The 27,083-nt window shown below is 39.8% G+C and overlaps 1 protein-coding gene across 2 annotated transcripts; it reads right to left on the bottom strand.

Annotated features, from left to right (window-relative positions):
- Window positions 1–5,659: 5,659 nt before the first annotated feature.
- OPRK1 (opioid receptor kappa 1) lies at window positions 5,660–25,551 on the bottom strand. Of its 2 annotated transcripts, none has more exons than XM_074146213.1 (3): window positions 25,292–25,551; window positions 10,875–11,227; window positions 5,660–6,192 (listed from the first exon to the last, which is right to left on the bottom strand). In XM_074146213.1, the coding sequence occupies exons 1-3, from the start codon at window positions 25,549–25,551 to the stop codon at window positions 5,660–5,662; spliced, it is 1,146 nt and encodes a 381-aa protein (XP_074002314.1). The 2 variants fall into 2 exon arrangements, with proteins under 2 accessions (XP_074002314.1, XP_074002316.1); XM_074146215.1 differs by having other exon boundaries at window positions 5,660–6,182; window positions 10,871–11,227; window positions 25,292–25,467.
- Window positions 25,552–27,083: the final 1,532 nt, after the last annotated feature.

Genomic DNA, 27,083 nt, shown 5'->3' with positions numbered 1-27,083 from the left:
AGAGCAACATCTACTAAAATGCCCTGCTGCCCTGAGAAGAGTCTTGGACCAACGCTAGACACCAACTTCTCTTGTGTTAATAATACTTGTTATGTGTCCTAAATACCTGGAATTTGTGTTATACTCCTGGTTGGTTTAATACCTGAAATGCCGGTTTAATACCTGAAATGCCGGTTGAAAACCTGAAGGTTTTCATCCGCCTAATTTTCTGATTCAACAACATACATAACTCTTTTGAGCTGAGCCATGGCCTTTAATTTCATGTGCTAGCAATACATGCTATATGTGTAAAAGTCCTATTATTTATGAGTTTTCAACTTGTTTTCAATTTCAAAAGCTGTATCTTTATTCTTCTGCTATGGTAACAGATCATCTTTACCCCCTCTCAATGTCTGTTTTCATCTGTGGTGGCCCACCTAGTTCCCTTCCTTCCTTACCTGAACTTAGCTAGTGGAAACCCAAGCTGAAAAATTCACATAGTGCAAAGTCTCATCCTGCACATTTATTGGGTTGAAGGAGCTGTGACACTGCTGCAGTAAGCTCTGCTTTTTGGACAATATTATCCAGCCACTACTGTCCTGTTTTTACACCCAGATGGACAGGTTACTATCTGCTCAGGGAGGTCTTCTTGTCCCCATGTTCTCCCATGTTCTTCTGGTGGTGGCCGCTATCACACACATGATAGCCGGGTCCTTTTCCTGAGGGGCAGAGGTAATGCAAAGACTATATGTAACGAGCAAATTCCCTGTTCTGTGAAAAATTCTGAAACTTTCCATTTGGTTCTGATCAAGACAAGTCAAATTTCCAGGATTTTTCAAGAAACAAAACAAGCCAAAGTACTTTGATTCATCCGGTTGAAACATCTCCTTTCAGTCTATCACTCTAGCAATAGATGTACTCACTGTGTTGTACTACACGCCTGCAAGATACAGTTAAAAATGAAGCACTTTGATATTATCCAGGCAAAGTGAATTTCTTTTTTTGACAGATCACGTAAAGCCTCTTTGCTTTAGCTGGGCAAAATATGGAATTTAAATGAAAATGTCTGAAAAAATCCTTATCCATCTTTAGACTTCCTATTAAAAAAATTATTATTCCTGAGTATGAGGAAGATAATGAATTGTGTTGCTTCTGTGACATCATTTTTCTCCCAGGACATATATTTTCCCAGAGTCATATGTTTTCCCTGAGACACCTTAACTATCACATACTTGTCTTAGTTCTGTGACTGTGTGCAACAAAGATCACAAGTTTTTCTTTTAGTCAGCTGGAAACAATACAAAATCTGACTGTTTGCACAGTATATTAAACTTGCTCTTTTGGCCCCATCTGATATCAGCACAGAAAAACACAGAAAGGAACATATTTTTTTCTGTGTGCAGTTTTTCAATGTAAGACAGTGAGTGGCAGCTTAAGTTAGCTACTTTGCCAGATGCTAAATTAAAAATGTTTAAGTCCAATCCAAAACACGATAACATCTCTCAGCATTAATCAACTCAAATGAGAGCAGAAACTACCTGAAAAATTAGCTCTTTCTATTCATAAACAGCAACAGAATATATTTTTTGCATTTGAGTAATGATGCATAATCTTCCTTTAATATTTTATGTATCCGTGTAGCTAGAAAACATAATGCTGAATATTTGTTTCTTCTTTGATTTAATGCATTCTGAATGTACAAGCAGTGAGGCACTGAACAGTTTTCCATATTCACATACATGTGCACCTGGATGTGAAGAAATTTCCATTTCTAGGCTGTCTCTGACATGGAAATTAGTTATGTAAATTGTCTCTCAGTGCTTGTTTACTTTCATTAGATTAGGTGTAAACCATGACCATCATTAAATGAAAAAATGTGGTATAATGTTATCTTGAACAAAAAGAAACAATGAACTACAGACCTGTAGCTGAAAGCAAAAGGAATACTTTGTGGTCATCTTTGGTTTTAGAGGGTAATGTCAAACCTAGGCAATAGTTTTCTTATTTGAACAAAGACCCTTTCAATGTGTAGAAGATATTTAACGTTAAGGAAAGCAGAGGACATTTAACACACACAGGTTTCACAGGGGTTTTCCCCAACTTTAAAAAAAAAAAGAAAAAACAAGCCCACTATTATTCTCTGTGGTGCAATTCTAATACACAAACATGTCTAGGCTGAGTTAAATCCCAAGGAACAGAAAGATTTGAATAAGGTTTCTAGTTATTTTTTACACCTAATTGTTCTTTTGCAATCTGCATTAAAGAGTACACAAAATTAACTATAGGGGTTGTCTAGTGGCAGCTGCAGAGTATTTAAATGTTGAGGATAGTTAAACTTACAGTGGAGAGAGAGGTGAGACTGAAACAGCCCTCCGCTCTAGTTAATCTGGTACCTCTACAATGCAATAGTCTGAGACTTCTGAAAAGATACTTGATCTGCAAACTTCAGGAACTCGGTGGTGATGCTCTTTTGCTCTGTTGCTCACCAAAGCTGAGACAAAATCACTGACCCAGAGCACTGTCTTCCATACCAAGGATTTCTAAACAAAAAGAATCAGGGAACATAGTATGTATGGGACAACCTAATACCCACACCAGTTGATTGGAAATTGACCCCACCAGCAGGTCACATAACCATGCACCATACTTTTGCAACACTGAATTTTTGGAAACCCCTCCCTGAAGAGAAGAGAGGTGAGATTGGCTGCAGCAGGTACGGCTGATTCCCAGGCTGCCTGCACATGTGTGCTCCACCTTGTTGTTTTCCTCCGGGACCCATGGGACAGCAAAATCTGTCCCTGCTGCCCCATCCCCTTCCCAGCACTACAATGGCTGGGCCAAGCAGCCAAGCAGCTCTCACTCCTTCCTCCACCTCTCACTGGCTCCTGAAAATACGAGAGAAGCCTGGCTACACAAGAGTGAAGCCAGATCATTTGTCTGGAGTTACACGAAAGTGAGGTGCTTTACAAGGGCTTAAATACAGGTTTCCAAAGTCACCGTGCATGTCCCTGGGAGAATAATTGGTTTTGCCTGTTATTCATTCCAGTCTGGGAACCGCTGAACAAACAATGAGAATTTAATCATCTGGAAGCAGATTCTGTGAGCAAAAACATAATATTATTTTTTAATATACTTTCTCAGCTATAAAAAAAAAAAAAACAAACCCAACCTTGGCCAGATTTCCTTTGTTGTTCAATGAAGTGTGGTAAGCTGCCTAATTTGACAAGAAAATCCCCAAGACTCCTTTCTGCTGCATCCAGACTAGTTTGGCTGTTAACGTTGCATGAAAGAAATAAATCTTTAGAACATATTCTTATATCACTTTTTAAACCTAGTATTTCCATACCACAGAAAAATTGCTAGTATCTCATATTTTCCTCCCACTATGATAGAGAAGATGGTCTCCTTAATAAAAATATAATCACACACAAAAAAAATTGATTATTATAAAGCTCCTTTTTACAAATTAAGAACATTGAATTTTCATTACAATGCAGAGCACTGCATATAATGTATAGAACAATAGTTCTATTGAAACACAGATATACATATGCAAATGGTAAATCATGAACAAGAACGCAGGTTATTTGGAATTAAAATAATTCATTAGGGCTTATTTCTTTCACAGTTCATTTGCTCCTAACTTGATGAATAGTGTTGAATTTCAATTTTTACCTTAAACACTCTCTTTTTGTGACTGTTTAAGGTCATAACCTTGTTTAGAAAGGTGTATGCATGTAAACAAAAGAAAGAGTAGGAAGATAGACTCACTCAATGAATGATGAGCATCATTCATTTCCCCAAGTAAATCAAATATCCTGAGGTCAGCTATTCACTCATCATGTAGAAACAATCAGAAAGTGCTAGATTTGTCCAGAAAGGATTATTTTGAATATTTTCGTTAACAAAGATAACCGCATTAGTGCAGCTAGTTCTCAAGTACCAGACTCCATGGCCTGAATCTTACACCTCTGCTCCACACAGCAGCGTCACTGAAAGGCTGTGAACACCTCTGGCTGTTCGGGATTGGTTTGGTACTGCAAGACGAGTGTAGGAGCACTGCGTTTATCAACCTGATCTCAACAGTGTTTACATACATGGCTGTATTAACAATAAAGGATGTGGAAGTTTATAGAGAGTGCAGACCCTCTACAGCATTTCCAAAGGAACTGTACTGCCAGCTACAAGAACAAATCTCGTGATTTATACTTCTGTGCATAAAGGATTTTTGGTCCAGTGGGACCAAACCAGACTGTGTTTCTGAGAAATTTGCCCTGCAATCAAGGCCCCCAACTTATTAATGATTTTGTATATGGAACAAAGTCACCAGGAAGATGTCTGGTGACCAGATCTGTTCCCAGCGAAGACAATGAAAGCGTTCCTCCAAACTTCAGCAATAGTAGAAGTGGGGTCAGTAATAGGTAACAACTAGGAAGACAAAAGACTACAGACTGAAAGTTAGGCTCAGTTTTATCAGAAACTTACCTCCAGCAAGTTGTGTAGCTGTACCTTGGCATCTCCATCTTCACAGGAAAACAGAAGAATATACTGAATTCATGGGACTATCAAAGAAAATGTATCATCATCAATAAAATGGGAACTTTTATAGTCAAGCACCATTAAATCGTCCAGTATATTTAATCTTCATTTCCTTTGTGTTTCCAGTTAATCCATGTGTTAATTCACTAGCTTCTAATTTGTCAAATATTTATTTTAGTCTGCTTACAAATTGTCCAGGAAAACAAGTACAGCATTATTTTTAATATGTCCGTTTGTCCCCTTTACTGAAAATGGACTGTGATTCTTTCCCCCCATGTAATGACTGTGGCATGGGTTTTCATCAGTTTTGTAATAAGTGAAGTATTTGAAGTTTTCCTAGCCTCTTGTTCAAAATACACTCTGAAAATGCATATTATATTATTCACAATCAATAAATACACAATCATCTTGGAAAATCACACATAGAAAACATTACACACAGGTGATTAAATATGTGCTAAAAATATACTAACAATTCTCTTTAAATCCCAATTTTTTTAAATGCCAAAATGCTTTACCATAGCACAGACACAGTACAATCACTTTGGTATGTAGGCAGATCATGCTTAAATTGGATTTCCACGGCACAGACAAATGTTACAGATATATTAGTTGAGGACAATATTGATTATAGCTCTGGCATTGTTCTGCAGAAACCTAAACAACACTCTACATTTTAAAGAGTATGACAAACCAAGTTGTCAGACTACAGAGTTCAGAAGCCATCACTGTTGGGGCAAAACTGTGTTTCCGGCATAACTCGGTGTTATGACTGAGTGTTGCTTAATAGAGCCTTACGTGTTGTGACGAGAAAACCCAGAGCTTACTTTATCCAGAATCAGATGGTACAACACTATCTCCTGTCTTCCCAAAAGCGTGTATTAGTATCTGCTCAAGTACAGCAAACATGGTGCCAAAACCTGACCATCAGCCAGGTCCTTTTCATTTGAGCTTATTTTCAAGAGGTTCTTGTTTGTCGATAATTAATCTGCTTTAGTTCAAACAACTAGGATTCCTGAAATATTCCAGAAATGTCTGTCTGGGTGAGTCAAGTTCAAACTGCGGTGGTAATCTGTGTCAGTCCTAGGTCGTTGGACTCTTCTCTCTCTGGAGGACAGTAAGATGACATTTCCACGACTAGTCATACAGGTTTATTTGTCCCATCTCCTTCCCTCAAATAAGCCGGGTCTTGCACTGTGTTTCTGACTCTGCTGGTGCTCTGCCTGTCCATTCTCATCTTAAAGGGGAAGCAGAAGTCCTTGAAACACCTCTTGAAGTTTTCATCCAAAAAAGCGTAAAGGATTGGATTGAGGCTGCTGTTGGTGTAACCCAGAGCGATGCAGAAGTAATAGCTGGATATAGCAGCAGTACTGTGGGACACATCTCCTAAGGCTTCAACCAGCACAAAAATGTGAATAGGAGTCCAACAGATAATAAAAACTGCCACAACTACAAGAACCAACCTGGTGATGCGGCGCAGGTTTCGATCTTTTTCTCGAGACCCTGAGAGAAGCCGCACGCTTTTAAGGCGCAGGATCATCAGAGTATAGCAAACAATTATAATGAGAACTGGAATAACAAAAGCGAAGACAAAGACACAGATTTTCATGAAGATGTCCCACCACACGTAATCTCTGTCTGGAAATTGCAAGGAGCATTCAGTGCTAGCAGTATCTAGGAATGAAAGAGGTAAGAAGAAAATTGCTTCATTATTAGGTATTCTAAACAATGTAATAATCATAGCATAAGTTAGGAAAAATGATTAACATGTAATGTGATACTAATAAATGGAGTTATCACTAAATCACTTGAAGGAAAGCTTTCAATTACCATTGAAACTGGTTTTATGCAGCTGTCTAGAAATTACTTAGAGAGATAGGGACTTTTTAAAATGCATAACTTTATATAATTTTTTTTTTCCCAGGGAGGATCTAAAAACACAGAGCACAAAAATAAAAATTTGTAAAGATGTTTCCATTTAAATCTCACTAAGATTTAAAGCTGGAATGAGTACTATGTTCAATGGAGTAGATATCTCGTAACTATTATCAAACTACATATGGATTTGTCTGTGGGTGGAGACAGATTTTTGGTATCAAGAATGGTGGTAGCTGAATGATGTTTTTATTGTAGGAAGATTTTGCCAATATATGATAAGTTTGTAATAATCTTTTCCCGTGTGCCTTCTTCAGTGCAAATGGAATACGCAGAAGTGCTTGCACTCAGAAAAACATTTCTGAGCAACGGCTTCTTTTCAGTTAAATAGAAGCAAATAAAGTATGTGTGTGAAGAGTCAAATGGAAGCTGCTCTTTTTGCAGATCAAGTCACTGAAAATTCAGGCTGCACAGAGACTGCAGGATCTGGGCCACTGACACCAGTCCCCTCCCTTTCTCATTGCCCAAGCCAGGATTCACAGGCTGTCACTTGATTTTATGTCCCTGAAATACTTCATCTGGCAGGAGGCTACTAAGGAATGAAATATTTAAGGTTTCATTTGCTGCCCTCATTGGAGCCTTCCAGCATATAAAACATATGGAAAACCAAGAAACAATGTAAATGACAAGTAAAGAGAAGGTATAAATTTAGAACTATCAGCAGTTAAACTCTACTGAAGACAAGTCAAGGTAACACAGGGAATTTTCACTCTGAATTGTAGCTTAGATTTTATCCTTTTGAGCACTGAATTATTCTTTGGATTTTTTTTTTCAGTTTCCCTACTGAATTTGTCGTTCCTCTATAAATTATTATGTATTGGCTTTTATTGAATCAGATCTAAGGGTGGAATGATTCAGTATACTCTTGCACAACACTTTTTCATATCTGCCTCCAGCAGAGCTGGTCAGTAAAATTCCATCAAGACATATTTATTTCCCTGCTAACAAAATACTTCACAAATCCAGATGAGATTGCAGCGAATTTGTTTTGAAAAACAACTAGGGGAGGAAGTTACCATTATGGTATTGTATAGACATTTCTGTGGTTAGATACCAGAAAGCCATTATTGGGTGATACTGAATACTAAAACATTCAAATAAAAAAGTTGAACTGAAAGCTAAATGTTTTGAGGTTTTATTTTAAATAATATAACAACTAATGGATGATTCTAAAAGCTGAAAAGTGAAAAGATATCTTTCAAGCCTGATGGAGGATGCTAAGCTGAAAGCACAAGTATGACTTAACAGTCAACTTTTCTAAATCCTTTATGATCTAGGTTGTCATAAGTCTAGCTGCTTTTACTTAATTCTATTCTAGAAATGTCAACAATCATCTTCAAATAAGTTTTCACATTGATTATTACTGTTATTTGTAGTAGATCATGGCCTAGCAGCAACAATAAAATCAGGATGAAGCTACAATATCTAGACTAGGAAAACTGCATCCAGATGTGCAATGGATGAAAGTGAGGTATAATCAGGGTTGACTGCTCCAAACCCCATCCAGCTGCTCGCTGAAACTCTCTCGCAGAGGAAAATGCCTCTTCAGATCTACTGACATAATTTCATATATTTATTAAAATAAGTAGGTCATGCTTGCTACATTTTAATATATTTTGTAGTTGGCAATGTTATTTTAGAATTCTAAGTCATCTAATAGAGATATAATGAATGTGTAACATCTCATTACAATTTACTTTCTACAGAAAATCTTATTCTATATTCATTAATATTTGTGCATTTCACTTAATATATAATGCTATGAATTGTATGGAACCCATTTACATTTTCCCAGTTTACAACTGACAAGCAATCAACAAAGAGCCCTGTCATAATTCACAATATCATAATAATTTTCAGGAACTTTGGAAGATAATATAATCCAGTTTAAATTTTATTTTTGCTCCCTGAAAAGATGTAGAACTAAGTACAGTGTCACCAGCTGAGTACTTAAGATTTCATGCTGAACTTTTTCAGCCAAATATTTCAAATACATTGATATATTTAAGGAAGAATACTGCATTCTAGATGGTGTTTCAGTGTAAATATATTTTTAAATGTATTTGATAAGCTACCACTTAGGATTAATGTTAATCCTGACACAGGAAATATATTTCTGTTTATATATTATTAATTACATCACTTTCTGGCATCCATACTCCTCTGTACTCAGATGGACCCTCAATACCATTACTGGGAATACTAATAGTACCTCCAATTTTTTTTTTAGTGAATGATTATTCGACAAGAAAGGCTCCATTAAGGCCAGAGAAGGAAAATTTACACAGATGTATAAATTATTCTGCAGGGAAAATGTCTCCAGAAGGACTCCACTTTGAGCAATTGTGAACTGTGAGAACAAAAGGGACTAACTGAGCATGGGGTGGGAACTTTAAGTATAATCACTTTCCATTTGATCTTCAGTTTTTGTTTAAACCTGAATGCAACAGAGGCCCTGCAGCATATAAACAACCACTATTTTGACCAACATAACATAAAGTTTCGGTCCGGAGGTCCAGCTAGCAAAAGGATTTTTTTTTCCCCTTTCACCATTTATCAGCACAATTCAAGAGCACACCAGGAAAGATAATCGGCAGTAGATGCTCCAGAGAGACCTTGGGTCAGACAAACAGGTCCGAACTGTAGGGGCTGACAAGCATTTGCCAATAATTTCCAATCTCATTTGGCCCAGCTGAGCAGTGTATTACTGGTCCCTGTTTCAGGAGGAGGAAAAAAAAAAAAGAAAGGCTCTCTGTCACAGGGCGTGGAAAAGGCATTTAATTATTGCTGGCCTCCGAGCAGCCCCTTGATTCAATGCAATGCTTACAGCGAATGACAGCAATATTCTGCTAGTTAAGCATGCTCCTACAAAACACCTGACCCAGGCAATGTCCCGGGGCTTTCAGGATCTCATACGCAGTGAGACAATCACTCTTCCCAAGTGAAGATGCCTGGAAGTGAATGTTTCCTGAGCTAGACATTGCTTGATAGAGCTCGTCAAAACTTTACTGGGGAGAAGAGTTATAGCACTGCAGACCAGGTCACTTGATCCCCCAAAGGCCTGAAAGAAGAGTTACCAGAGGACTCTCCTGTCACCTAGCCACCAGAAGACCAACAGCCAGAAGAAAATCTATACATCTTCAGCCAAATAGAATCAGCCCTTGAGCAGCTGTTACTGAAATGTTTTGTTTGCATTGATCTATGCCAAACAGTTTAACACACAGCATTTATTGTCTCTGCCAGATGAAAGTGTCCTAATGTAAAGTTTACCATTTGTCTTGGGAGGACTGAAGCCTTTCTTAATAGAAAAGGTTGTTAATTTAGGAACTTATTAATCATTCTTCAAAAGATTATTTACGTCTCAAACAAGACTGCCACCCAATAAATATGTATGTCTTGTATTTTATCGAGCCATTCATAACAGATCGCCCCAAGACAAGGACATCATTAGAGGCCTCAAGCCTTTTGAAGACGCTGAGGCACTCCTGCACCAATGTCATTTTTGTGAGTATGAAGTACATGTGTGAGAGAATGTTTCTCCCCCGTCCTTCTCAAGGAGGATTTCAAAATCAGATTAACTACGTAGCAGGGCAGTTTTGGTAATGAGTCACCAGTTATATTATACATCTGCAGCCCTTCACAGATGATAAACTTCAGGCAGAGCCTACAGACAGTCTGCATACAGATCTTACTGACTTCATATTCTTGTAGTGGCTTCCCTGACATGGTCTTTATTCCCAGTTCTTCAGCCAATCCTTATTCTCAGCCTTTCCAAGTCTCCATGTACATCCCCATCTCTTGTAAACAAGAATTGAGATACTGTCATTTTCATAGAATTTAGCTTCCTTTTCTCTGTCCAGATACTAGCTTTTTTCCTTTCTTCATCCCGCCTTCAAGTTCTGTGAAACAGCTGCTGATAATAAGCTCCCAAGTCTTACTACTAATGATAGTTTCAATATTAGTACTAATGAAAAACAATCTAGTTTCTACTCCTGGAACTTCAACAGAACTATTCTCACAACACCTACAAAAAAGGACCTTAAGCCCATAATGCCAAGTTTCATTCTAAACTGATCTTTGATCTGTCCACTGTGATCAAATTCCTGATTATTTTCCCCTGGTGTCTGCTACTATGTTTTGATGGTCTCATTCTAGCACAGACAATGCTTCAAAGTGAATTTTATTTTCTAAGTTGGCAAAGGCATCTGAGCTTAAATGATTTATATGTCATACTGTAATGTTCCACAATATATTTCAAAATGTCAGGAATTTAGACATTTTTGAACCAAGGAATGTGGATGCAAGTGCTGAGCACGCACAAGTTATTGGAAAAGGAATCAATCAGGTTTAGCCAATATTACAAGCTACATTTTACGTCATTTGAGAAACAAAGAGACTCAATTTTGAATGCTCACACTCACCTTCCCTGACTTTGGTACCTCCAAGAACTATCGCAGAGATGCCAACAGATGAGGACAATAGCCAGATACAGATGTTGATAATCTTCGCCTTGAGAGGTGTACGGAAGTCCAGAGCCTTCACAGGGTGACACACAGCAATGTATCGATCAACACTCATCATGGTCAGTGTGAATATGCTGGTAAACATGTTATAGTAGTCGATTGAAATAACTATTTTACACAGCACATCACCAAAGGGCCAAGAGTTCATCAGGTACTCAGTGCTTTGGAATGGCATAGTTGTGGTAACTAGTGCATCTGCCATAGCCAGATTGAAAATGTAGATGTTGGTTGCTGTCTTCATCTTTGTATACCTGAAAAACAAAAAAAAAAGTAAGGTTTTATTATTTCAAAATATGATTATGCACATTCAGATATGTATCAGTTTATCAGTCAGGCTTTGCCATAGTTTTGGGGGGTTTTCTCTCATTTTTAATTTATGACAGAAGTACACACAAATGCAAGACTCTTGGGGTAATAGCACACACGTTTGACTCAGTCTCTCAACACCTGCATTAGCAGCTAGAACTATTCACCACAGGCAAAAACAGGTGTATGAATACATTTAATTTCATTAGCCAAATGCTGATTTCAATTCTATCTTCACAAACCCTTCTACAAGAACATATCATGGTTACATTTGCAAGTGAACAAAATGTTTTGTGTTTCCTTTTCTTATAGCTAACTGTCGGTGATTGTGAGCTTTCTGGGTCTGTTTTGTGGAAGGACTAGTTGTCCCATTCTCCAGTTAGAATCCATTTTAACTGTTGCATCTGCCAAGCCAGATTGCCTCTTGTATAGAAGTTTACCTTTCTTGAATTCACTGCAACAATGCCACCTTATAGAATTTTTAGTCATTTCCCTTCTTTGCTCCTTCATTTCCAGTTTCTCCTCCTTTCTTATCCTCAGCTTTTCCCAGTCCTCGCTATTGTGTCTGCTAATGTAAAAGAGGCCTATTGTTTTAACAGGATACCAGAGTGAGAAAAAAAAATGACCATAGCATTTTTTCTGCATCCTGTAATTTCATCAAAATGAAGCACTTGTTTTGTCCAGCTGGTAAGAACCTCAGCCTACACAGAAGAATAGGATCTGTTTTTTTTGAGACAGCAAAAAACAGCAATCTGGTTTTTCTGTGCTCCTGACAGTCTGACTCTGGGGCACAGCCCGTGTCCCACAGTGTGGAGGACTGCTTCCAGCTCAGCTACGGACACAATGGATGAAGGAGAGCCTGTGAATACAAGGATATACCTAAACCTCCTTTCTGAAATGCTTTCTCCCCCTAGTTACTTTTGCTCACTGCTATTAATTTATTTTGAGATTTATTTTGAGACAAATTTTTCTTTTTCTAAACTATTTCACCAACATGCTTTGAATGTGTATCCAAACTAAAAGGTGCAACACACACAGCAACATATCTAGCTAGATTTTGATATGTATCATTAATAACTTATAGTGGAAATATAAGATTTGATCAGTCCAACTAGTGAACATATAGGGTAATGTGTCTATTTGGCTTTAAAGCCTGGATGTGTAAAATAAAAAAAATTAAAAAATGGAAAAAAGATATTGACAAAATGTGCCCAATGAGTAAATTAGCTTTTAACTAAGATATGGGCAGAAATTTTGTGACCAACACAAAATGTTAAAAATAACATCAGTTTTTCTAAAGCACTCTAATTATGACTTCCTGAGAAGATGAAACCAAATGATGGTTCAAAGCATAGAAAAAATAACTGCAAGGGAAAAGAAAGTAAATCCTTCTCACCCAGATACCATGCCCAGGCTCACATCTTGAACAAAGCCATACCCACTGGAGCATTAGAAGTCTCTGAGCAAAGACAGACAAAAGGAAGCAACAACAAAAGCTCTGCACTGGTGGTGTGACCCCCATGGTCTAGAGTCCTTCTGCCCCAGTTGAGCTTCTCCAAGATCAAAGGCAGAGCAAGGAGGCACCAGCCAGTCAGAGCTGGGCTTCTGCCCTCTCCCAGATCAATAGCCTCAACTTGCCCTCCAGCAGAGGAGGCAGTCTGCCCCATAGGTCACCTTATAGCCAGTAAGGGACTGAGCAAACACAAATTTTTACAGCTAGAAGAAACAACCACAAGGCACCTTGACAGACTAGGATCTACAGCTGCGAGTGCATCTCAGCTGCAAGACTGAATAAAAACTCACAAAACACTCAAATAGCAAATCCATGCTAAAATGCACTATTTCCACTAAATGTCTGAAAAGGCATAGTAGGAAGGTGATTTTACTTCTATGGACATCGCTGGTGATATTTGGAATTGTTGTCTTGTTCATATTGCAAAAAAAAGGACTATGAAAAGTTGGAAAGGATGCATAAAAAGCACCATAAAAATAAGTGAAAGGATGGAGAAAATTCTTACTGTGTGTAACTTAAAGAGCTCAGCACATTTAGTTTATCAAAAGGAACACTGAGAGGTGACTTGATTACAGTGTCTGAAGACCTCCACAGGGAGAAAATAGCAGGTACTGAAGAGCTCTTTCAGACTGCAAAGAAAAGCGTAACAAGGACAAATACGTAAAAGTCAAAGCCAGACAAACTCAGCTTAGAAACAATGACAGATTTTTCCTGACAGCTAAGGTGATTATTACTGGGAACAAATTACGTGAGAAAGGAGTAATTTTTCCACCTTTTCATGTCTCCAAATCAATGTCTGCTGCTTTGCAGAGGGTCTGCTTCAGTCGAATACAAGTTACTAGATTCAATACAGGAATATTTAAATGAAATGCAATGGCCTGTGATAAGCAGAGGTGAAGTAACTAATAGTTCTTCTGGATCATTACTTCTGTAGATCTTTAAAAAATTCCCCAAGGATTTGGATAAAGAAAGTTTACTTTCACATATAGAAGAATTAGTTTGACCTTTTTTCCTTAAACAAAATCAGAAAAGTAGTAAAAAATAACTACGAGGATTTTACTAGCCTTGAAAAATCAAATATCTGAAAGTCTTTATATCTGGCATTTACTGTTCCTTGCAACCTTCATTTTTTTGTGTGTGTGTGACACTGTTACCCTATATACCATATTTTCCCAGTACCCTGTTCTCTTCTCCCCCTGCCCCACCTTCCAGTGGCAGAATAGGAAAGACCCTCTGTAAAATAGAACTAGGATTTTAGGTAACTTCAAAATTCAAACTTTTGAAGCTGCAACATAAAGCACGTTCTCTGTATATGTGATGCTTATGTTATACATGTGAAGTGATCAGTTTTGATTTTTCGGACTATGCAATAGGCGCACATATAAGAAAATTAGTTTTCTTCACTACTGTTGGTCCAACAGGAAGGATGTCTTGTCATTCACAGGTATTAAGAAATATAAAGCCACCTTAGTATCAACATTTATACAACTTCCAATGTAACCAAATCAAAACTATGTATGGGAGTGAAAAGGTAGTGGGGAAAAGAAAAACCCACAGTGTGGCATTCCTCCCACAAAGCTCTGTGAAAGCTTTAGCTCATTTCAGGGGCACACACATATACATAACAATCCCAGCTTCGATAACCATGCGTGGTCTGCATCTAGTGCTTCCCCACAGCTCACCAGTCCGGCCGTCCCACGACCAGCTGTCCTTGCCCAAATCCACCCCAGTTCACAGACCTTCCTTGCCTCCTTGCAGCTCTCTGAGCCAGAATAGGAGCCTGAGCCCTTTTATGCCAGACTTTGAACAAGAAGGTGCGAGACCAAAAAATACTTCTCCAATAAATACTTTATTACAGTTAGGCAATCATTTCTCCCAGGCACTGCAGAGGGATCATGTGTACCTCACTCAGGGATGAAGGTTACCTCAGCAATGCTAAATCCAAGCACGTTCTACTGATGCAACCCTAAAACTCATTGATCCCACACAAGTAATGTAAAGAGCTTGATTACTTTCACCTGAAAGCATTGGCCTCTGTGTAAATGAGATGTTGGCCTTTAAAATTGCTAGGCAATATAGATTAAATCATACTTTCATTTAGAAGTTCTTAATATTCAGAAATGCCTTTGAGAATCTGGACTCAATCATCCAAACTCCTTTCAATGTTTTTAATTAAACACCTAAAAATTATTATATGCCTGCATGCCTCTGAAGATATGTGCTTGCAGGCTTAATCAAAAGTCCAGTTAAGGTAGTGGAGCGACTGCTGTTGCTGTCAGACACCTTGTAGTGGACCCTGATAGAATCTTGAGGAGGGATTTAAACGCTTTTCCACAACTCATTTTATTGCACCAAAATATAGGAGGCAATATTTTATGTGGTTTGGGATTTTCCCACCAAACCTTCCATTCACCCAAATCTGCACTTGAACAAGGTCAAAACAGTAATCAAATAAGGGAATCTTGTCTTCCTTTTCAAAATTAAAATTCTTGATCAAATATCTGAATTTCATTTAGGGAAAAAAATACTGCTATCTGCCTTAATTAGCCTAGCAGAACAGACAGGAGAAACCTGAACATAACTACAGCATAGACGGCACAGTGGCAATTAATGACAAAGATTTTCTTAGTGCCTTTGAGATTTAACTTTCAAAGACAATTAAAATATTTACAAACTATTGTTGTATAAACTGTTTATGGAAAGTCTTGTGTCTAGAAAATGGTTTGTTAAATACTGGGATTTCAAAATAAGATGACAGCTTTTCTAATACTACATAGGTATGGAAGATCCCTCTGAAATCAGGTGCTAGTATCTAACTTAAAGAGGCAGAAAAATCTTTGATGACTTAAGCTATTTGGTGGATCTTGAGATTGCTTGTCAAGCTATATGCAGGCCTCAGGTCCCTGAAACTTTCAGTAACTGGATGATATATGGAAACCCTGCAGAAAAATAGTCAAGATGAAAAATAAAACTTTGTTTTGGATGGTTTGGGTTTTTTTGGTGGATATATGATGAGAGTTTTTAAGGAGCAAGATTTGAATTATGTCTGCTTACTTGTCAAAATTCACAAAACTGTCACAACTTAGACTATGTCTACTTTCCAGAAGTTCTTTGGGGCTGACTTTAGACTGACTCTTAGAAAATTTCTCCTAAATCTCAGTTGACTCATTATTACTGTACTTTTCCTTCTTGAGTAGAATTTACTTTGCAGATTTTTTTTAAGACAGTAAATAGGAAGAAATCACATCTCCAGACTAAGCTTATCAGTGACATCATGGTAACAGAAGAAGGAAGCATGCTATTAAGAAGTTGGTGTGCTTTCAGAAAAATATCAAAATGCATTACCAAATCTGCTACTAGAGCCCTTACGGTTATTATCTCAAGCAGAAGAGAGGAGTGTGATTCTAAAGGACACCGTAACATTAGTAAAACTAACAAGAGCTGAGAAGGAGGCTCTGGTCAAATTTTTTTCATGTAACTGTAATAAGCTGAACTGTTCCCTGCAGGATGAAAAGAGGGATGGGGAGGGGAGCGAGACTAACAAATATATTGCAACAACATTCTGTAGGAGAGTGGAAGTACGAAAGCATGAAATACAACGAGGTATAACAAACATATTTTTTGGCAGATACCTGAGATGAGCTAAAGCACATCTAAAGGCAAATTACTAAAAAACACCTATCAGCAGGATGCAGGCTCTGTTCCACTAGGTTCCTCTGAATGAAGTATATATGGAGATCAAGCAGCTGAAAAGCTTAGTCAGGAAAGCTCTCAGTCTCAAGGCTATATTCAGAGCACAGGCAATATCATACTGCGTCAGAGAGGGGATAAAAAAACCAAAAACCCAACCCAGGAGGATCTATTCCAAATATATACCATGTCAAAAGGATGGCTCAGCTATCTTTTGGATCTTCATAAGTCAATATAAAAGGCTTATGCCAATATGAAACTAAGATTGAGGTCTCTTGAAGAATGTAAAAATCAATATGCAGCAGTTTCCATGTTCATATTGCATTATATTTTATTACCACAGTCAGAATTTAGCAGGGCATAGGACCTCGGAAAACACCTTAAATAAAGGCAAACATTGTTGCTGCACACATTTAAAGGTTGTCCGTCTTTAACATCAAAATTGTTAGGGGTCTACAAAAAACTGTACGTTGCCTACAAAATAGTATCCTAAAGTCAAATTCTCTTTATTAATAAGCACCTGTGGGTATCTATTTTTAAGCAGCTTAAAGAAGAAAAGCATGATCTTGGCTTTTATTCTCCCCTCAGGGAGCATTATCTACCTGAACGTCAGAAGGTATCATTAAAATCCTTACAATTTACCACTACCATTACTCCTCTGAACCAGCCATAAACTGAGCCTCAACAAGATCTTTCAGATTTAGATTAGATGTGGAAGCTTTAATTCTTGAATTAAAGAACCAGCTTCTGAATTATAGAAGAGAAGTTCAAGTCTACGTATACCCTGGTCAAAATGAAGAAAAATTCACGCTACTTAACAAAAATGAACTTTTTTTCCTCCTTCTATGATAAGGACTTTTAATATTTTTATGTGAGCTTAAGATCCTCTTTTTGAAGAAATATGCTTAATGTTAGAAACACCAATACTGTGAAGTTTGTGCTTCCATGATTTTGCTAGGGGAACTCAAAGAAATGTCAAGGTGTTGTGATTTATTGTGGCTTAAACTGAAATAGTGAGAATGCAGAATTTTACAAAATCAGTACTTTATCCAAAATCAATATGTCTACTATTACTATTAGAGAGCCTAGACAACTAGCTTAGACTACGCACCTGATTTTTTGACCTTTATTCGTAAGTAAGGTGAATCTAGACCTTGTCAAGCCTAACTCTGTCTCTTGAGAAACTATGCTGCTGCAGATGTTTTCCAGTGACCAGTCATGCTACAGGGAGTTCCCAGGGTGTTGCACAGCCCATCCTAATATTTCTTACTTGCCACAGGTACATTGCCCTGGTGAGTACAAACTCTCTGTCTCTGGTAACATCCACCTTTCCCAGTGTTCCATTGTTCTTCTCTCTTGGGAGGATTTTTTTTTTCCCATGAAGAACACGACCTCCCTTAGCAGACCAAAGTGCTCCCTATATGTTTATGGAAGAGGGAAGTGAGTAGGATTGCCTGGAAAAGAGAATAAATCTCATTGCTTAAGAGGACAGGGGTAGCAGCTCCAGCAGAAGAATTTCCAGGGTCTTTCTTTCCTTCTTACTCTTTGGAGAGGCTCTGATCCTGATGTATGCAGGAGCTGGTTGGAAGCAGCCAAGTTTTATTGAATATTTGCTTCCCCTAGATATTTTTTCATGAGAGAAATAAGGAAAGAATTCAGAAATCTCTCATGCGGGGGTCTTGGGGTGTGGGTATCACTCTTGTTCTCAAAACAAGGCACCTGGTCTCCATTTTGCCACAGGGATGAATAATAACTGCCACTGCTGGGAGTGTTTTATAGGACAACTACACACTTGGATGTGTGGAGACCTGAAACTCTGGTCAGCACTCCTGCAATAATGTCGAATGGGAGACAAGGGACCTCACTGTATAACAAGTATAGGATTATGCGGTAAGGCAACAAATGCCTGTATCAGTAGAGAGCCAGCTGAAGGAAAAGTCATTAGTCTCTCATAGGAGGCAGTTGGGATGCTTTCTCTGGATACTACTTATTCATCTGCTCTCCTTACCTGCCTCAGAAAAGCCCACAGCACGGATCAACTGAACACACACTTTCCCAATGGAGATGATACAAGTGAAATGCAGAAAGCTTTAAGACGCAGTCAACTGAACAGCACAGCTGATGATGGCTTCCATGGTGAAAATATTTTTCTTCTCCTGTGCACTTTAACAAGCCAGTCATTCTGAAAGGCATGAGTAAGTCCTGAGGCTGTCTGTCAGCCAGCACCTTTGTAAAAAAATTTTTCTGGGTGTGAACACTAAATGAACACTGAATAGCTTGTCTGAACCAATCCTACCATGCAGATTCCCATCTGTCACTACTCAAGGAGGCCTTTCCCAGTCACCCTATGATAGCCACAATGGCTAGGCTACCTAAAATGCAGTGGGAAGTGGATTTAGCTATGTAGTCAGTCAGCAAATATAAAATCTTCTGTCTTGCAGGTACAGGGAAGTTTGGGAACCCTAGATATTCACTCATAATGCACTGCTGAATGGCACTGACTTTTAGAGCAGAGACAAGCTGCCAGGCAGAGAACCGTGTCTAGCACAGGTAGATTGATGTGCGGAGCAGAGAAAACAGAAGGGGTTTGCTCATGTTGTTGTCATGTACTAGTGGAAACTCATGCACTGAAGTAAATCATGTTAGGCCATTATACTCATGCAGAGAAGACAGAGGCTTCATTGCAAATAATGTATTAGAATTGAAAATAGCAAACTGCTTAGAATTAATTTTCACTTCCCTAGGGATTAGAAGGTGAATCTAATGAGAGCTGAACCCTCTGGCTTCAGGAAAAAGAAATATTCCAAAGACGATACACAGGCTAGCATGCAAACTTCCCAATATGACCATGGAAATGCTGTGTACCTTTACATATTCTTTACATATATTCTTTTTTAAATTTTGCAGAATGCCAGCATGGTCAGACACTCTTCTTTCCATGTCCTCATTCCATCTGTACATGTTCCTTCCCCACAGCTAATTCAGCTTGTGAACTCATGTCTGTCAGTAGACAAAATGACGTTCATACTGCCATTTCCTCATGCCTTTCAAACTCCACAAAAGAGACTAACAATAAGCAAAACACGGTCTTCCTTGAGGAGAAGAGCAGAGGGTTCACATTTTCCAAGAACTACCTGATTCTTACAGATAGGAGGACCAAAACAGAGACATGAAATAAACTTCATAGACATAGAGTTTATCAAAGTTTTTCTGGATGCTTTTCCTTTAGAAAGCAATATGTAACTGAAATCAAAACCCTCCTTGGGAACTCACCTGTTTCAGAGCATTTCACTTAAGGGACACACTAATCACAGTTTGACTAGACAATGAGAGTCGGCAAGCCAGGAAGGTTATCCTCCCTTGCTCTTGCACCCCAAGCCATCCAAAGTTAAGAATTTCCTGCCACAACACCTTTTCAGCAAATTCAAAAATCCTTCGTTGGGAAAAAACAAATGAAAGGTCCCCACTCTTCCGTTGCTCTGTCCCCTTCACCAGAAGGGCTTAGCCAGCCTGGCCTGCACAACACCATCTCCACACTGTGCTCCCTTCCCATGTTTTGGCCAAGAGTATGAGCTTCCCCACCCTCTCCTGGCTGAGGACAGACAAGCTATCTACAGCTTTCTGCCTCTCCAGCAGCCAAACTGGAAAGTTCTTGTAATTTTTCACTTTCTCCCAGTTCAAAAGGGCTCCCTGTAATTTGTCTTCCTTTCAGACATTGATTCTAGTTACATCTTTCTCTGAAATAAATGACTACCTGGCTGCTAGCCCAGCGGAAGTGACTGGATGGATACCAAATTACTTTTCAGAAGCCAAACAGATTACTCACTATAAACTATAGCCTCTCTCTAATACTGTCTCTGGTAAATATTCCTTCCAAGCCCCTCCTCTGCTCTCTCTGCCTTTTCAGTATTTGCTCTTCTATCATAGCATCATATTGGGAACTCATGTTGAGCTTCTTGTCAGCTTATAAAACCCAGGTCTCCCGTAGTCATTGTCTAGCAGAGTGTTAAAAGTATTAGAAACATTCGAATTTTGTTAAAATGAGCTGTGCTTGTCAAACTACCAATACTGGTTTTTAAACCTGTCCTCTTACATGTTTCCAGTTACCCTGGTCTTTGTGCCACCTGTAAAAGCTGTTGGTAATGATCAGTCTTCAAAGTTGTGATGAAAATTATGCCAGTTTTGGCCAAACCGTGCAGAACCTACCAAAATTACCTCCATTCAGTGAGGTAAGGCCGGATGCTCTTTGAGGTCCTGAGATGAATCACTATCAAACCATCTGATACCTCTGTACTGATAATAGTAAGGTGTCAAACGTTTGATCGTGTAAAAAAAGGTTAAAAACCATAAACTTCACAAAGTATAGTACAGATCGATCTTTACTTTTAGCAGCCGAACCCTTGATTTCATAAAAGAATGAAATCATACCAACTGCAAGTAATAAAGAACAGTTAATTCAGTTAGGTTGACTCTTATGGAGCTTCATTTTTCATTTCAGAACAATATTCTTTCCAAATATAATTTAATAAAATTAGAACAACAAATTAAAGCAAATTAACAAGTAATCTTTTGATGTTATCAAAAAAATATTATTGATTTAAACAAATACATTGAATCAATTTCATTTTCCTATACTTTTCTTTTTAATATTTTCATTCTCATTTGGAATGAATTATGGAGAAGATTTAAAAGCAATCTGGAAAGGAGTTAATTTTACATGACATTTCTTAATAGACTCTTCCTGTTGCATAAGATGCCACTTGGTTCAATGAATACAAGAAAAAAAATGTGTTACTAGTTATATTCTTCTTTCAACATTAGACTAAGCAGAGGAATACAAGCTTTCTCTTTTCCCTTAGGAATGAATCTACATATCTGTGACACAGCCCCTTGTTAAAACTGGTTTTTAATTGTAGAAAATTATTCCGTTCACTGGAAGCTTGAAAGATAATTTTAAAAGAAATACAGGATTGGCTATTTTGGATCCTGATGATAGCAGCTGCTCTCAGTAAATGACTTCAGGAACAATGTAGGTAAGGCACATACATAGAAAAATTGAACCTGGAATGGATATGAAACAGCATCTCGCAGAGTTTTTACCAGAGTATGTTTATGTTTTTGATAAGGGCAAAACCATAGTTAAAGTTGTAACTTTAGTCAGGAGACTTTTTTTCCCCTCCAGCTGTCACAAGAAAGCACTATTTTCTTTAAAGTCAGCACTAAATTTTAGAGAAACAAAGTCAATAGGGAGGAGGAAGAGAGGAAAAAGTCTTTTATGCTTCCAAGGACAAGTCATTTTATTTATCAACTTCAGCCAACTATTTCACCTCCAGAAATATCTTCTAAGACCTCGGAGGTAAAGCTAATCTCAAAAGAAAAGGTTTGGGGTTGAGAAAGATTCTGATGATGCCAGGACACACGTAGCCATATAACTTCACTCAGGTGCGGTCAGATAATTTTCTACAAACCCATTTCATGCCTCCCGTCCTCCTCTGTAGGGGGAGGACTATGCTTCCCACACAGTGTTTGCGTTTCCCACCAGTGCAAGAGATAACATGATGCCCTTTTTCTCTCTTACCCTCTCTCCAGGAAAAGCAGCAGCCACAGGAGAGCGTTACATCCCATGTGCCATGGCTTGGTGTGAGCAAGGCACTGTCAGCCCACCCGGCCGGCTGCTGGCCTGACAGCAGACACCCTGGGGCTGGTACACGTGCCTCACAGCTGATGCCAACACCAGGAGGGCTCCTGCAAACCATCCACACTGCGAGAAGTGACTGCAACAGGTGTGCAAAGAGTGCAGGTTGCATCACATACCCAACACAGAGCTCTTTCTGCTCATTAAAAATAACCATTCTCAATGCGCCTGAGGACTCTGGGGTGCTTACAGTAGTCCTGGTCTTGCTCTGTTAGGATTTTTGGTGACTGGACTTTGGTTTTCAAATCTAACAGCTGCTGTGTGCTTAAAGACAGTGAACACCAGTATCTACATTGTACATGCGAGGAAACCAAGTCACAGGGCCATGAAGTAACCTTCTCAGGACAGGACAAAGTGTTGAAGTCTGGTAGTAAAACCAAAGGAAGAATCCAGGTCTCCTGAGACATAGTTTAACGGGCCCAGCTGCCACAACCATACTAAAGTACCATAACCAATCTGCTTTCAACACAAATCTCTATTTACAGGAGCTGTACCAAACTAAGCGACTTTTTTTTCAGGAGCTTGTACATGTCATCACAGTGCCGTTCTCCCGTTATTTTCCCCTCTGAGGGAATTCTGAGAGGGTTTTCCCTCTCAGTAGAAACACACCCTACCACCCCTGGAGGAGATTTTGGACACCCAGCACTCTGCATCCAGGCTGCTCAGATGCTGGCTTGTTGGTTTCCGTGAGCTTCTTCAGCAGCCCTTTTCCAGGAGTAGCAAAACTACCCCTGAGGGGCTATTAAAGCAAGGAATAGACCAAGGCCTGCCTATGCCACAGCTTATGGATAAATTTCAGCCTGTGTCTGAGGCATCTCAAGACCATTTGGAGTCTCCTGAATCTATCACACCATTGACATTTCAAGAGTTTCACTGAAAGTCTCAGAACATAAGGAATCTTGTTTGTGCTGTCCAAAAGGTGACTCAGTATCAGCCCTGAAGTAGTCAGGGTAGATGACCTCTTTGCCTGCAGGTCCAGAAGGGGTTAGGAGGAGGAGAGGAACAGATCTGGAACTCAGACACATGAGAAATGGCAATGAGGGGCCTCACACAAATCGTGTACTCATCTGGAGGATACAGAAGAGCCACAGTCTGTCCCCATCCTCCTTTAGAGTTGTAGCAGCTGGAGGAGAGGCAGTGTGGGACAGCTCTCCTTTGCCACCTTCTTTCACAAACTTCCCACTTTCCAAAAGCCAAGGACAAAAGGACAGCCCTGCAGACTACGTTTTTCAATGGGTCATGAAAATCCATCTTGAGATCCAGTCATACAGAGGGTGGATGCGAGTGTAAGAGGGGGTGAGAGCTTATGACAAAAATGAAGAAAATACACCTCTTGCAAGAACATTTGGAATATTTCAAAATCATAAGAAAGCCTACTTATGAAAGTTTGAAACTGTAGGCTTTTGTATACATGTAATTCAGCTAATGGTTCTAGCAGCGCTTAAAGCATTTGCCAGAGAGAAGACCTAGGAGAGGGGGATATAAAAAAAAAAGAAACCACCAAATAGGCGTTTTTTCATACCTTTTTCCTCTTTTTTTGATTGTGTAATCAAGAGATGGACCAAGAAGAAACTGAAGCAAAAGGCTAATGTAGGAACGGGCAGGAGAGCGAGCCATAGCTATCTAGACCCTCACAAAAGTCATCTTAGCATGGTTACAGAAGGAGAGAAAAAAGGACATACATATGCACTAGCCTAACCCACACATGCTAACTTTTAGGACTCTGGCTAAGATTGAATTTATTTCTACTGCCCAGGCCAGTTAATCAACTATCATTATTAGGGACTGATGGCTTAGAAAATCTGCATTTGCAGCTCTGTGTGTGTCAAGTATGGAGTCTCTCTTCTCACAAGAGAAATACAAAAAATAAATGAAATCTCTACTCTGAATGATGGGCAAAAGGGCATGCAGGGGTACAAAAATTACAGCACCACAAAACTGGAGCAAATCAGTTTCTCCACATTGACCACAGGCATCTTTATTTATTGCACTGACCATTAAAGGGGATTTCATTTCTGTTATTCAAGAGTACACACCTACTTACAACTCATCTTTTGTGAAGTGCCTCATCAATAACTTCACTGCTTCTAGTTAACTTCCCCTTATATCGTCTGACAGTTATTCACCATCCTGCAATTGCTTGATCCTTATCATGCATGCTTTACTAACAAGATCCCTTCCAATACCTCCATTTTTCTTTCTGTGTACAAGCTGATTTTGTTCGAGCAATGAACAGCTATTTTTCAGAATTTTTTGCAGGATTCAAATGGACTGTGAAGCAAGAGTCCAAAAAGTTGCATGATTTCAGTCCTCTTGATTGCTCATTGTCACCCTGCTGATGTTCACTGTCCAAACATTTTTATAAATTGCAAGTGAAAAGGACAAAAAGAGAGAAAAATCATAGTGCAAGCTAAAATATATACCAATACACAAGTGTAAGTGCAAATATTGGTGCGTTTCACTAAGTGGTTTAATATCAAAAACTAACACAGATACACAGCTTTCTCCTGTTCCCTGAAAAACAATAGGAAAGGTATTTCAGCATCTGCTTTGCTTTCTTCCATCCAACACCAGCAGCTGGAGTTAAACACCACTAGACAGAGAAACAACATGCCTCGCTTTACATTAAACATTTCCACATATCTTTATTGTTTCCTTTTTTCCCCACCTTGTTAAACAAGCCACCGGGTGACAGGGCAGCAATGTATAAGTGTCCACACGAATAAACACGTAAGCCATCCCTCGGGAACTCCTCACAGGGGGAAAAAGCTGCCTTGCAGAAGTTTCTTTCTTCCACTTGAGCTTTCCCTCGGATGCGAGCAGCCTCTCATCCCTAGAGGGCAGCCGATGAACACAGCTCCGGGGCACAAAGTGCCTTTTCCGCAGGCTGCAGGATTTATCACTTTTAAACAGCTTCTCCCTTCTGTTTCTAACTGCACGTCCAGGCAAACCACTGGGACTGAAAAGGTTTGGGTCATTGCAGTTACTTTCTTCCAACTCCTCATGTAAGCACGCCCGGAGAGCATCCATAAGCCACCCTCCCTCCCTCCACTGCCAAATTTAGGGAAGTCCATTTGCACCTCTTCCAACAGGTACTCCAAAGCCCCTTACCTTATGATGACAAACATGACCAGAGAGTTTCCCACCAAGCCGACAACGAAGACCACCGAGTAGACAGCAGTGATGATGATGGGGATGGCAGGGGAGATGCTGGTGTGGTTGTGCTGGGCATCCCCAAAGGCCCCGGTGGCATTGCTGTCGTAGTCCCCCCAGCCCAGGAGCCAGCTGCTGCTGGTGCTGGGGGGACGACAGAGCCCCGGGGAGCAGGTGGAGTCCGGCTCCTCCCGGAAAATCTGTACGGGGGCATCCATACAGGCACGGCCCCCACAGGCAAGATTGGGATCAGAAGGAGAGCACAGACAGCAGGAGTTGAATACACTGAAAAGAGGGAAGAGAGGAAAAGAAACAGAAGTGCTATCACAGCCACTGGACTTTAACACCTCCAAATTTGCACGTGTTAAGGGGAGCTCTGCTGTGATGGGAACTGTAATTTGCCAAGCAGACTTTTAAGCAAACCACATTCATACTAAAAAATTAAAGGTTTTACATCTCACTATGTAATAGGTAAGTGCTGCTCCTCCAGGTGCACAACAAAAGTTTTCCTCCACTTTTAGAGATTGCACAGAGAAACAAATCAGATGGGAAACAGCTCGGATCCACCCCCCACACTTTAACCCTGTCTCTCCCATCCTCCATATTTTAAGTCAAACAGTATCCTAATGACAGGGGCTCCTTCCTGCCTAAGGTCTACTATAAAGAGGGGGAGAGAGAGAGAAACCCACCACCTCCCTGCGTATCGGTTTTGACACCCTGCTCTGAGCTATTTTTTTCCAAATCCCATGCCTGCTTTCAAAGAAGAGACACACTAATGGCATAAAATACCTGTTTCAGTCCAGAAAAAGGAGCAGAGTCCTCAAACAGATGTTCTTGGCAGGAAAAGAAAAATATAAAGCAGCTGCTTGGCTCCTGGAAGTACCACGGACCTTCTAGGACTTTTGAACCCCAGGCACCTGCACCTTCGGAGGGGCGTGCTGGCAGTGGAGCTGGTTCCCGGGCATGAGCTGCGACGTGGTAGCAGCAGTTGCTGCTGTTCCAGCTCCCACCACTTCGCCTTTTCCCTCTCAGGCTCCCGCTGCCTCCCTCCCTCCCGCTCTGCCAGGGCTCCAGCAGCACTCTGCACCGATGCACACGTACTCCTCTGCCTCTGTCCCCGCAGCTCAGAAGCTCACATGACTTCTGCCTAAGCACTGAGAGGCAGATAAATTAAAAGAAAAGCAAAAAATAAGTTCTGCAATGAATGAATGCTTATTTCTAATACTTTTTTCCGAGTGATCTTTCCTCGTTCCCTCTGCACTCCCAGGCCTCAAGCAATGATCGTCTCTGCCTTATTGAACCCCACATGCTTTCACAGGCTAGTAGATGCTGAATACAACAGGAATTTTCAGCTTCAATGCCTTGCCTGCTCCATCAGTTCTTTCATGCCTCAGCTCCACAACTGGGCATCCAAAACACTTCTTGCTGGGTGGCTGTGCCCCTGTTCCTTTACAACTGCAACTTGCAGGGAAGAAGCTGGCTAGCAAAGCAGAGAGGCACTCATTACTGTCCTTAGTTTATTCAAGCCATCCCACAGTGTGTGAGAAGCCAAGAATTCCCTGTAACGCTGTTGGAGCTCTGCTCTCCCCAGGCTCCAGCTGCAGCCAGGGATGGAGAGATGGTGTGTGCAGAAGTCACATCTCTCAGAGCTTGTCCCTAACATACTCCATCAAGCAAGGGTTGGGAACACACCTATCTGTTTTCAGGATATCCCTTAATTTGCAAACAGAGCTTGAAATCTCCTCCAGGA

Source organism: Numenius arquata, chromosome 4 (genome assembly GCF_964106895.1).
Source record: "Numenius arquata chromosome 4, bNumArq3.hap1.1, whole genome shotgun sequence".
NCBI classification, from domain to species: Eukaryota; Metazoa; Chordata; class Aves; order Charadriiformes; family Scolopacidae; genus Numenius; species Numenius arquata.
Note: the sequence above shows the minus strand (reverse complement) of the source record. Positions and strands in the feature narration are given on the sequence as shown.

What these genes read in the sequence shown, in the direction of transcription:
- OPRK1 (XM_074146213.1), bottom strand. Translation starts at nt 25,551, where the DNA reads ATGGATGCCCCCGTACAGATTTTCCGGGAGGAGCCGGACTCCACCTGC. An exon ending in GTCATGTTTGTCATCATAAG is followed by an intron (nt 11,228 to 25,291) that starts GTAAGGGGCTTT and finishes TTTGTTTTTCAG; the next exon opens with GTATACAAAGATGAAGACAG. An exon ending in AGGTACCAAAGTCAGGGAAG is followed by an intron (nt 6,193 to 10,874) that starts GTGAGTGTGAGC and finishes TTTCATTCCTAG; the next exon opens with ATACTGCTAGCACTGAATGC.